The 12,796-nt window shown below is 42.6% G+C and overlaps 1 protein-coding gene across 4 annotated transcripts in view; it reads right to left on the bottom strand.

Moving 5' to 3' along the window:
* The window catches only part of GPM6B (glycoprotein M6B), a 72,928-nt gene that overhangs the window by 2,706 nt on the left and 57,426 nt on the right, over positions 1-12,796 (bottom strand). For all 4 annotated transcript variants that reach the window (XM_082246855.1, XM_082246857.1, XM_082246856.1 and 1 more), the window contains 3 exons: positions 12,232-12,403; positions 9,732-9,805; positions 3,449-3,514 (listed from right to left, as the gene is read on the bottom strand). In XM_082246855.1, coding sequence (XP_082102981.1) covers positions 3,449-3,514; positions 9,732-9,805; positions 12,232-12,403 — 312 coding nt within the window. The remainder of the gene's footprint in view (positions 1-3,448; positions 3,515-9,731; positions 9,806-12,231; positions 12,404-12,796) is intronic.

Below are 12,796 nucleotides of genomic sequence, written 5' to 3'. Positions count from 1 at the left end.
GTGTAGGAATTACAACAGTTTGTATATGTGCCTCCCACTTTTTAAGGGACCAAAATTAATGGGACAATTGGCTGCTCAGCTGTTCCATGGCCAGGTGTGTGTTATTCCCTCATTATCCCATTTACAAGGAGCAGATAAAAAGGTCCAGAGTTCATTTCAAGTGTGCCATTTGCATTTGGGATCTGTTGCTGTCAACTCTCAATATGAGATCCAAAGAGCTGTAACTATCACTGAAGTAAATCATTAGGCTGAAAAAACAAAACAAACCCATCAGAGAGATAGCAAAAACATTAGGTGTGGCCAAATCAACTCTTTGGAACATCCTTAAAAAGAAAGAACACACAGGTGAGCTCAGCAACACCAAAAGACCCGGAAGACCATGGAAAACAACTGTGGTGGATGACCGAAGAATTCTTTCCCTGGTGAAGAAAACACCCGTCACAACAGTTGGCCAGATCAAGGACACTCTCCAGGAGGTAGTTGTATGTGTGTCAAAGCCAACAATCACCACAAGATGTAAACCATTGGTGAGCCTCAAAAACAGGAAGGCCAGATTAGAGTTTGCCAAACAACATCTCAAAAAGCCTTCACAGTTCTGGAACAACATCCTATGGACAGATGAGACCAAGATCAACTTGTACCAGAGTGATGGGAAGAGAAGAGTATGGAGAAGGAAAGGAACTGCTCATGATCCAAAGCATACCACCTCATCAGTGAAGCATCGTGGTGGAAGTGTCAAGGTGTGGGCATGTATGGCTGCCAATGGAACTGGTTCTCTTGAATTTATTGATGATGTGACTGCTGACAAAAGCAGCAGGATGAATTCTGAAGTGTTTTGGGCAATATTATCTGCCCATCTGCAGCCAAATGCTTCAGAACTCATTGGACGGCGCTTCACAGTGCAGATGGACAATGACCCGAAGCATACTGCGAAAGCAACCAAAGAGTTTAAGGGAAAGAAGTGGAATGTTATGCAATGGCCAAGTCAATCACCTGACCTGAATCCGATTGAGCATGCATTTCACTTGCTGAAGACAAAACTGAAGGGAAAATGCCCCAAGAACAAGCAGGAACTGAAGACCGTTTCAGTAGAGGCCTGGCAGAGCATCACCAGTGATGAAACCCAGCGTCTGGTGATGTCTATGCTTTCCAGACTTCAGGCTGTAATTGACTGCAAAGGATTGGCAACCAAGTATTAAAAAGTGAAAGTTTGATTTATGATTGTTACTCTGTCCCATTACTTTTGGCCCCTAAAAAGTGGGAGGCACATATACAAACAGTTGTAATTCCTACACCTTTCACCTGATTTGGATGTAAATACCCTCAAATTAAAGCTGAAAGTCTGCAGTTAAAGCACATCTTGTTTGTTTCATTTCAAATCCATTGTGGTGGTGTATATAGCCAAAAATATTAGAATTGGGTCGATGTCCCAATATTTATGGACCTGACTGTATAAAATGCAGACACTGATTCCTCCAGCCAGTATGGGGAGCAACTCTAGAACCTGGTATTTCTTAATCCTGTTCTGGCTCTAGTGATGTGTTGCTGGTGACGGGTACTCCATTCTCTTAATGCCACATCACACTAGAGATCCTAATTCCCTTTCCTATTTTGCAATGAATTCCTCAATTCATTGCAAAATGGGAAAGGGAATTGGGTACTCCTTTGTCTGGACAACAACTAAATAAATGGGAAATTGTGGTTTATGAAAATATGTATTTTTTATTTTTTTGTGCTCTTATAAGTTTATATTTTGAAAAAAAATAAAATTTAAATATGAACAAGAGCAATGTTCTGTACACAGTATTGTGGTGTCAAAACTTGTGGCTCTGCTTCGGGTTGATAATTTGCTCCATATAAAAACAGCAGCAAACACCAAAAGATCCACTGGGATTTGTCTCAAGGATCATTCAATATCTGAAAAGTCAGGCCACACCACGGCCACTTTTTTGTTGAAAGATTTAGAGCACCCATCAGCTCCACTTTGGGGAGGTTAAACATAGATAATGGGAGTGCTGGCAGCAGGCTTTCAACTTTTAAGTGTTGCTAAAGGCTACTCACAGTTTGGTTAAAGCAACAGCTGCGGTTTACATTAGGATCTGATCTTAAAACTCCCAAACTGAAGCCAAAAGGGGACTTAAAGTATAAGTCTACCTGTGGGATCATGTTACATGTTCCACCCGTTTTTAGGGTGTAATATGTAACATGTTCCCAATGCTGCAGCCGCTGCCAGATTTCTCTCGTCGTACTAGCAAAATCAGCGGAGCACAGAGATGTGGGTGTGTGAATGAACTATAAACCCCGGCATCCTTTCCGGCTGTGGACTTGTAGTTCTCAATGAACTACCACGTGCTGTGGAGCACTGTGGTAGATCATCGATTCTTCCTCTCAGTGTTATCTGCTTGCCCTTATGAGGTACAGGCCCACAGATACACCGACTGATCTGCACGAAACCTGCATGGCTGGTGCAATGCTTTACAGGCTCAAAAAAATAAATGCACATTTTTTTACCTGCATTTTTTTTAAGAGTTAACTTATCCTTTAAAGCTTTTAAGAAACTTACTTTAAGGTGGCTGACATTTTTGCATATGCTTTGTAAAAGCATGCTGCATATATTGCATTTAGAACAACACATTTGTACAAGGTCTAAGAGTGGAGTGGACAGGGGAGGAAGGAAGTGGAGATTTTATATGACTTTAGTTACATTTTAATGTCAATCAATTAAAGGGGAACTTTACCCAAAACAACTTAATCAAAAATAATGTTCTTTAGCAGGAAATATACATTCCACATTTTTATGCCACTAAAAATAGTGTGTGTGCTGTAAATTGCCTCCAGCAATGCTCCCTTTTACTTCCTGCTGGAGGCTGCCCATTTTGCTGAACCCCTGAGCAGCAGTAAAATTTTTAGGCTGTCAGCAGATTGGCTCTGACTTTCAGCACAGCGCCCAAAAAAAGACAGCAACTACTGAGCATGTGTATTACTGGATTTTAAATAGTATAGGCACTTAATTTTCTTTTTTTTTCTTTACATAGCTGTACCTGCAAAAGGGGCCAGCCTGAAGTAGTCTAGCAGGACTTTTTCCTCTAAGTATAGAAAACTAGAAGGTGTAGATTATTACTAGCTCAATTTACAGCCTTTAAGGCCGCATGGCAGGACATCTGTGGTGCTGGATATATTTTCAGGTTGATTGTAGAAGTTCCATAAATGTTATATGGTGTCATGTTATTGCAATGCCTCAGCCTAAAGTGACCCTTATACAGTGCAAAGCATTTGAAATTACTGATATACAAAAATGTACATTATTACATTAAAGAACAATGCTACATAAGACAATAAACAAGAACAAGCTCTGTCTGCTATAAATCTGCAATACATTTCCAGCATGCAATACAATTTATTGTCCAAACAAAATGCTTTTTTATTGTAATCTGTAATGCAAACTTACCAATGCAATAACAGTAGCACCTGCTCCAGCACAGGCCACAATGAACAGATGGTAGGACATGTAGAACTGGAAAAAGGAAACCACAAATGTATATGAATATAGGCTTAGCACATATACTGCAGGTATGCTACAAATACATGAATGCATTGTCTTACAAAATGATATGGGGAAACAGGTGCCTTTGCAGGCCAGTATAGGCACCTTTTGTCAGGGCTTATATGTTCTTTGAGTATTAAATATTCTTTCGAATCGCCCCAGCATAATCAAAAATCTGCTTTAGAATTACTGTAATGCGAAAAAAGTGTTTTCAGTATGCTAATCATAAGATCATTGCACATCCCTGACCTAGGCGATAGAGCTCACCATTTGCTATGACTAAGGCTCACGCCAAAACATGTCAGCCGTTTGCTTTTTAATGCTCAAATGTAGCCAATACATTTTTGCATCAAGGACTTTGGAGTTGCCGGCTCTTCTCTCTTATATACAGAGCTTAGGGTGGCATGTGGAAGGAGTAATATATTACAGAGTCACGATAAAGGAAGTTACAAGAACCAGAGAGGACTTGACGGGAGCATATGGTGGGGGGGAGAGTTTTCCAAATAGGTCTTTACTTTGACATGCTCTTAATTTTTAAGCTCTGCCTCCCCTCTGCTTAGTGCAGAGAACAAATGTAATTGATTCCCCAAATACAAGTGCTTTACTAAAACTGCTCACAAAGCTCAGGGATACTACATATTGTATTTTTATATTTTTTTTAAGTAAGAAGCAAAACATTTTGTAATAGGAGTAGGGCGGCGGGTATTTATTTTTGTTTCCACTTTGGCCTCGATTCATGCTGCTGCAATCCCCGGTCATGCGATTTCCAGTGACATTCGAGTCTAAGGGACTTTGTCGCATTAAAGTCGCATAAAAGTAGTGCCAGAATCTTTTTAAAAGTTGCTGGGACTTGAATCGCATTGATTGGAACAGCCACTTTTAAAATTGTGTTTTCACTGGTCATGCAACTTTTTGGGGTTGATTCACTAAAGCTCGAGAGCGCAAAATCTGGTGCAGCTGTAGGCACTCTCCGGTTTTAGCCAATCAATGTAACTTCAGCTTTTTCAATTAAGCTTTGACAAAAAAAACAAAAAACCTGGAAGCAGATTGGTTTCGTTGCAGAGCTGCACCAGATTTTGCACTCTCCAGTTTTAGTAAAATCAACCCCTGTGTGTCACAAGTCACATACAAAGTAACACCAGTGTACACTGGGCCCAAGTCTGTAAGTTAATTTTAATCCTGTATCTACAGTTTTGTATAATGGGATTTTTGTACTTACTGTAAAATCTATTTCTCTGAATTCATCGACGGATAGCGCTCCATAAATCATAACTAGTGGGTTATATTGCCTTCTCCAGGAGTAGGGCTAGGCAGAACAAAAAACACCTGGCTAAACTCATGGGCCCTCTCTCTGCTCTAGGTAATCAGTTTAGGAGCAAGCAGTATTCGAACTACATAGGAGGAGGGTGCTATGTCCGTCAAACTCAGACAAATGGATTTTACGGTAAATACAAAATGACTTTTTTCTTTCGTTCATCGACAGACACAGCGCTCTGTAAATTATAACTATAATCCAAAAGCAGTGCCAAAATGAAAATGAGGGGTGGGGAAAATAACCCAAGGCTAAAAATAAGAGCCCTTAACCAGGAGCCCCGTCTAAAAAAAATAAAGGTTTAAAGAAAAAAAACACCCCTCAAGAGGGAACAGCCCCTCCTTAATAGCAGCCTGCAAAACTTGAGACGAAGCTAGGCAAAAGCCTTGCAAAACGCGTTGACGTCACTTCCGACCGGCCAGCTGCTTCCATTACCCCCGAAAGGAGGTGAGCTGTAGCAGACCGGAATGAGGAGTTTGCCATACGGGCGTCCGTGACTGAGGATTCGAGACCTGCAATACATGGCTAGTTTTCTATCTACCAGTAAGGGACTTAATAGCAGAGGGGACAACATTAAAGTTACAGAGGAGGAACATTCCAAAGAAAAGAAGTGCATGACAGGCATCAGAGTCAAGACGGGTAACTAACTTTAATTACAGCATGGACTAAGTTTGCCCTTAACTGTTACCTTTTGTCCTGCACTGGTCACAAGAACATGGTTTCTCACATACATACATTTACGTCCTCCTCCCCCTATGCTTTCCCCTACAGCCAGACAGGTCATATGTCAGTTTTCCATCAGACCTGACTCAGCACAGAATTTCCACAATTATCTATGGACTTACCACTGGAATATTCTCTTTTTTTTGTTGACTAGCAGGACTAGCCTCCAATTGGAGTCTTAATTTATTTATAGGAGATAGATTTTTAGCTTCAACAGTTTTGATTATACTGCAGTACTCTATTGGATTTTGACAATACGTATGACCCATTCATATGCACTGTGATTCCCAGTGTAGTCCATCCACCCCCCCCAGTCTCCCTTGAGCTCGAGCTCCCAGGGGCATGCACAGAGAAGGACCCCTTTATTACCTATTGTTAGACAATACGGCATTAGCCGTGGGCAGCCATCCCTCTGCAAGCGGCACCTGGTACCGGCCGTTTTTGTTTTATTCTTTTCTGTATGTGTACATGTCTTGTCCTCCGTCTTTGTACCAGATATCTTCACCATACAGGTGCAGCCTGGTCATTTTTATTTTGTTCCTTAAGACCTATCCCTTTACATTAAATCATTGCCAGCTCTATAGCTACTAATACCCGTTTCTATGCGGGGCACTTTTTGTATGTATGGTTTGGCTATGCTGGCATACATCTACTGATAGGGATACATTTTACATTGGCCTAGATAAACATTTTTTTTATAGGCCAAAAAAAGCATCTGCAGATGCCAAAGTATCGACCTTATAGAATTTTGTAAAGGTATGCACAGACGGTCAAATGGATGCCCTACAATCTTGCGATATTGAAGCCTGTTGACTGAAGGCCCAGGAAGCACTCAGCACCCGAGTAGAATGCGCCGTGACAGGGAAAGGTGGAACCTGACCTTTAATGGAATAGGTCTGAGTCACCGTCACTGTCTGATCCTTCTGGAGATGGTAGCCAAAGAAGCACCCAGCCCTTTTCTTAGTCCGTCCGTAACCACAAAAAGCGAGTGTGACCTCCGAAAAGACTCAGTAACCAGATATACCTGAATCGCATGAACCACATCCAAGGTATGCAAAGCAAATTCCTTGGGATGAGCCGGCTTGGGACATGAGGAAGGCAACACAATGTCCTCATTCAAACGGAAGTCAGAGACAACTTTGGGCAGGAATGATGGACAGGGACGAAGAATCACTTATCCCTATAGACCACCAAATAGGGACTGCAACAGGATAATGCCGCCAACTCCGATACCCTGCGGGCCGAGGTAATAGGCACCAAGAATGCCACATTCTGGGATAACGTAGGCAAGGGAATCTCCCCAATATTCTCAAATGGAAGTTTCTGGAGAACCGAAAGCACTAAATTTAAATCCCAAAAGAGACCGTACAGGTGGAGCCACATGTCGAACCCCCTGAATAAAGAGTGCGTGGCTAGGGGTCATTGAAAGAAGATTTCCAAGATAGACACCCTTGAAGGTACTCCGGGCCAACGTCTGATCAACACCCCGTTGAAGAAAAGATAAGTTAAGTTCGAGCCACAGAAAAGGATCGAGGATCAGCACCAATCGACTCACACCAAGAAATGTACGCTTTCCACGTACGATGGCATCTCTTGCTGGAAGATGACTCCCTCCTTACAGGAAAGCCTGTCAAAATAAGGCACATAAGGAAACACCTTTGGAATGCGAGGTTACTCATGCATACCAAACGACACAGCCACGCCTGTGGCTACATCAGCCGCATACTCCATTTTTAAAGGCTCACGCATTGCAGTGATAAGTGCATCTACCAGCGCTTTTTCATTTGCTGCTGCAACCATGGAGGGATCATCCTCACTATCGGATGGATCTGGGGGTCTGATATTAAGCCCCCCCTGGATGGCCTGCGTCCATGGCGGCACCAGGCTCAGAATCAGATGAGACAGACTGAGCAGGGGAAGGCAGGGGACGCTTCCTCCTGGGCCTTTGCCCAAACATCACTTCCACCCAGGACACCAAGGACAGCAGGACCGCCTTCAGTGCAACCATGGGAAGCTGGGGTTTCCGAGGGACCTTCCACCTCCATGAGGGGGTCAGAGGGGGATATGTGACCCTGAGGCTCTGTAAGGAAAGAAAGATCTTGCAGTACAAAAAGGTTTTTTCTTTTGGCACCACTAAAGGATCCCCTCAAGGCTCAGGGTACCTATCGGCATAGAGAGATAACAGGGACCCCCAAAGACTCACCCTACCGACCGGAGGAGCGCAGAGAATTCGAACCCAGCATCATCATGGACGCTATCCTTGTTCATATGTCCCGGGCAAAGGAAGAGGAAACTAAGAAGGAAGAGGAGGTGCTTCGGCATCTCCACGAGGCCTCAGTCCTCCAGCATCCCAGTGACATCATCCGCTACACAAACATGGCCACCAACGGGAGACCAGCTAGACTAAGGGAAAATGGCCCCCCGATTAGCTACACTGAAGCATGCTGCCAGGATCTTTCCTGCACCCTCTGCAACGCTGCACCCTCTGTAAGGTAGGACACATGTTAAGGGGAGACTCTGCTGTGCACTGGGACCCCCTGCACTATACTCACACTGCAAACAGCAGGGCATACACCTAGGGGTCTTCAACACTGGGACTCTCCAGACTACCAGGGTGGGACACACACTATCCCAGGACCCTTACAGAGTGTGGATAGCGGGGGGGAGACCCCAGTGGTCTCTGCTGCATTCTCTGAACTGGGACCCCCACAAGACTCAATGTCCAGACAGGGGGGAAAGAGAGGGGGGGGAGCCCAGCTCAGTGAGGGATTTAAGAATGGGAGGAGGGAACCTACAGGCAGGTCCGACTGTCCCTGGAGGTTACCCGCGTCCCCCCCAAAAGAAAAAAGGGGAGAGGGGGGGTTTGTACTTACTCTTCCATGGTGCGGGTAATGCTCCAGACAGAACTCCTCGCCTCTGAAGTAGGGAAGCTGTCAGCCAAGGGACTGCTGCGACTCACACCCAAGCCCGGTTATATGCGACCCTGCAAGATGTTTACTCGCGGGCCAGCATCTGTCCGTGAGGCTATTGTTGCTGCAGACCTAGCACATAGCTGCTGTCTGCATGTGCTCGCTGGGCTGGGGGAACAACTGAATCTAGATTATTCAGCCCGTTGCCCAGCCCGGCAGTTGATTGTAGATCTCAAAAAAAAAAAAAAAATGTAAGGAAGGAGAAAATAGCAAGGACCAGAGATCCTAGCCGGGAGCCTAGGTCCTCACTTCTCACTGGACGGATTAAAACTGATTACCTAGTGCAAAGAGAGAGGGGGGGGGGTGTTATATACCAGCTGAGGATGGCCCATGGGCGTAGCCAGGTGTTTTTTGTTCTGCCTAGTCCTACTCCTGGAGGAGGCAATATAACCCACTAGTTGTGATTTATAGAGAGCTGTGTCCTTCGAACGAACGAGAAATATTTTTAAAAGTGCACAATTTGTTAATTACATTTAAAATTACTTTATTCTGATTTTTTGCAGATTATTTCTTCAGTAAGCTATTGAAAATTAACCGATATTGATAACATTCTAATCCAGATATTGCCACAGTCTCAAATTCAAATGGATATCTAATGAAATAAATATTTTTTACTGGTTAAAAGTGACAGAGCACTCTTGTGCTCACGTGGTTAACGTGTGCGTACACAAACAGATTGATTGTCCATATCAGTCATATCATATTTTATAGTTCTTGTATACAGACACCATTTTGAATTCTAGCCCTGGAAGTGAGCAGGATCATTTCCCCTATCAAGTCATATTTTGATGCTACAATTTTTAAATGTTCTACAAAGACTTGGAGTTCGCTCATCTCTTTTAAAGTAAAAGGCAACAATAAGACTAAGCCACATACCATATAAAAAATATATCGAATACCATTTTAAAACCTAAATAAGGTAACGATGTATGCAGTGCATAAACTGCATACTTATAAGTCATTTTAAAGTGATTGGTTGTTGTGGCTTACCAGCTACTGGCGTTTGCACTACTTAACGAATGCCATTTGCACTAGAATTTGAATCTGCTGCCTTTATGTGTGTGTATGTGTGTTTATTTAACTAATAAACTGAAAGCATTCATACTGTAGCTTCTTTATAAAAGTGTCTGCAATAAGAAAGAAAGGCTTGATATATTTGTATTCAGAAATGCCGTCTTCATACCTCATTGGTACTGCAGATGTTTTCCAAAGCGGATCCACAAGCCTTACCAGGCAAAGCACTCCATGGAATTATACCTGCAAAGAAAGGAAGGACGATCGTCTGAATTCACTGCAAACAACTCAGCATGCTGTCTTCACTCCCCCACCCACTGACCATCTGTGTTCTTTTAGATGCACCCACACAAAATGTTCAGTTTATCTACAAACTGGCATAATGACGTGTTCAGCAATTCATCTTTAATGGTAGAATTTACACTAGCTTGAAAGTAGAGGCAATAGCTAATATACAGTTTATCCCAATGACAGTTGCTGGATCCAAGAGTAAGTGACTTCATCACTCCAAGGCACAAATGTGCGCTCAGACTCCTAATTTTGACAGTAAAATGGGTATCAGGTGTAAACGTTCACAGCAATCAGATTTCCAGATTCCTATTATACTGGAATAGAAATGATCATGCTGCCAGCTCTAAGATCATGTCAGAACCCAATCCCGTTCTTAGAAAAAAGGAAAATCCATCATCAACAATTAGCACTGCCACATAGAAGTGAACAGTCACTTGTAAATAACAGCACCCAAGCCCGTTCATGGACTTGAACAAGCCATCAACCATCATTCAATGCCACTCTACAGCCGTCATTAGCCCCAATTCACAAAACTAACACACAGAGATAAGTACAGTTAATCTGGAAAGTATTCACAGTGCTTCACTTTTTCCACATTTTGTTATGTTACAGCCTTATTCCAAAACAGATTACATTCTACAAACAATACCCCATAATGACAACCTGAAAGAAGTCTGTTTGAAATTTTTGCAAATTTATTAAAAAAGAAAAAAAAAATCACATGTACGTAAGTATTCACAGCAATTGCCATGACACTGAAAATTGAGCTCAGGTGCAACCGGATTACACTGTTCATCTTTGAGAGGTTTCTACAACTTGATTGGAGTCCCCCTGTGGTAATCAGTTGACTGGACAGGATTTGGAAAGGCACACACCTGTCTATATAAGGTCCCACAGTTAACAGTTTTCAGAGCCAAATCATGAAGTCCAAGGAATTGTCTGTAGACCTCCGAGACAGGATTGTATGGAGGCACAGATCTGGGGAAGGGTACAGAAAAAGTTCTGCAGCATTGAAGGTTCCAATGAGCACAGTGGCCTCCATCACCTGTAAATGGGAGAAGTTTGGAACCACCAGGACTCTTGCAAGAGTGGGTTGCCCTGCCAAACTAAGTGTTTGGGATAGAAGGGCCTTAGTCAGGGAGATGACCAAGAACCCAATGGTCAATCTGACAGAGCTCCAGCGTTTCTCTATGGAGAGAGGAGAATCTTCCAGAAGAGCAACCATCTCTACAGCACTCCACCAATCGGGCCTGTATGGTAGAGTGGCCAGACGGAAGCCACTCCTCAGTAAAAGGCACATGGCAGCCCGCTTGGAGTTTGGAACTCAGACCACGAGAAACAGAATTCTCTGGTCTAATGAAACAAAGATTAAACTTTTTGGCCTGAATGGCAAGCGTCATGTTTGGAGGAAACCAGGCACCGCTCATTACCTGCCCAATACCATCCCTACAGTGAAGCATGGCGGTGGCAGCATCATGCTGTGGGGATGTTTTTCAGTGTCAGGAACTGGAAGACTAGTCAGGATTGAGGGAGAGATGGATGCAGCAATATACAGAGACATCCTTGATGAAAACCTGCTCCAGAGCCCTCTGTACCTCAGGCTGGGGCGAAGGTTCATCTTCTAACAGGGACAATGATCCTAAGCACATAGCCAAGATAACAAAGGAGTAGCTACAGGACAACTCTGAATGTCCTTGAGTGTCCCACCCAGAGCCCACAGTTGAACCCAATTGAATATCTCTAGAGAGATCTGAAAATGGGGCTGCACCGACGCTTTCCATCCAACCTGATGGAGCTTGAGAGGTCCTGCAAAGAAGAATGGGAGAAACTGCCCAAAAATAGGTGTGCTGTAATTGGTGCCAAAGATGCTTCAACAAAGTATTGGGCAAAGGCTGTGATACTTATGTACATGTAATTTTTTCATTTTTTTTATTTTTAACAAATTTGCAAAGATTTCAAACAAACTTCTGTCATTATGGGGGTATTGTTTGCAGAATTTTGAGGAAATAATTTAATCAATTTTGGAATAAAGCTGTAACATAACAAAATGTGAAAAAAAGTGAAGGGCTGTGAATATTTTTCAGATTGACTGTATACTTCATTTCATAAAAGGTGAAAGTTATTTGAGTCCAATAGTATTTGAAAATTACAGTGACATTACTAAATTAGAGAGCCTTATCCTTGTGCTAAAGCATTGTTAATTGAGCCTATTGGCTCTTCAAATACATGCAGTTTACAGCTATATTGCCCAAGGTCAAGCCTGCACTAAATTAAAAAAAAAAAAAGAAAAAATAAGTACATCTAGCCTACATCATTACATCATTTCTCTTCTCTAAATATGATGTACTATAGCAGGTGAAAAGTGAAACAAAAAGTACCATATTGCCGGATGTCCACACATATCTGCTCCGCTGAAGTAGTCAAGTTTACAGGCAATCCTTTGAGGACTTCACAAGATGACCACATATTATAGAACATGAAAACAGGTACTGCAGAGAAGCCAAACACTCCAAGCCAGGCCACCCCCAGGATGTATGTCAGGAACACAAACTGATGAGGAAAAAAAAAACCATGAAATTACTGTATCAGCCTAACAAATAGATAAGGAAAATGTTTGGTTACATGACATTTAAAGCTCTAGCATCTGCCATATAGTGTGCAGTTGTGTAAACCAGTGTTTCTCAACCTTTTTTTTAGTCAAGGCACCCTTTAAAATTATAGACAATCTCAAGGCACCCTTTAAAATTATGGAGAGTCTCGAGGCAACCCATTCTAAAAAGTAAAAAACGATTCTAATAGTTTACATAATGCAGCAACATCCACACAAGTAGGACATCCAATGTTGGAAGTAATTTTTTCTTCCAATGCAAATATACTTTTGCACACTAGTACTGACTTGTATACCAATGTTTCTCTTCTCCCTCAATGTTAGTCAGCTAATGT

This window comes from Pelophylax lessonae, assembly GCF_965119305.1.
Source record: "Pelophylax lessonae genome assembly, chromosome: 2".
NCBI lineage: Eukaryota > Metazoa > Chordata > Amphibia > Anura > Ranidae > Pelophylax > Pelophylax lessonae.
This window is presented reverse-complemented; position numbering and strand designations above follow the sequence as displayed.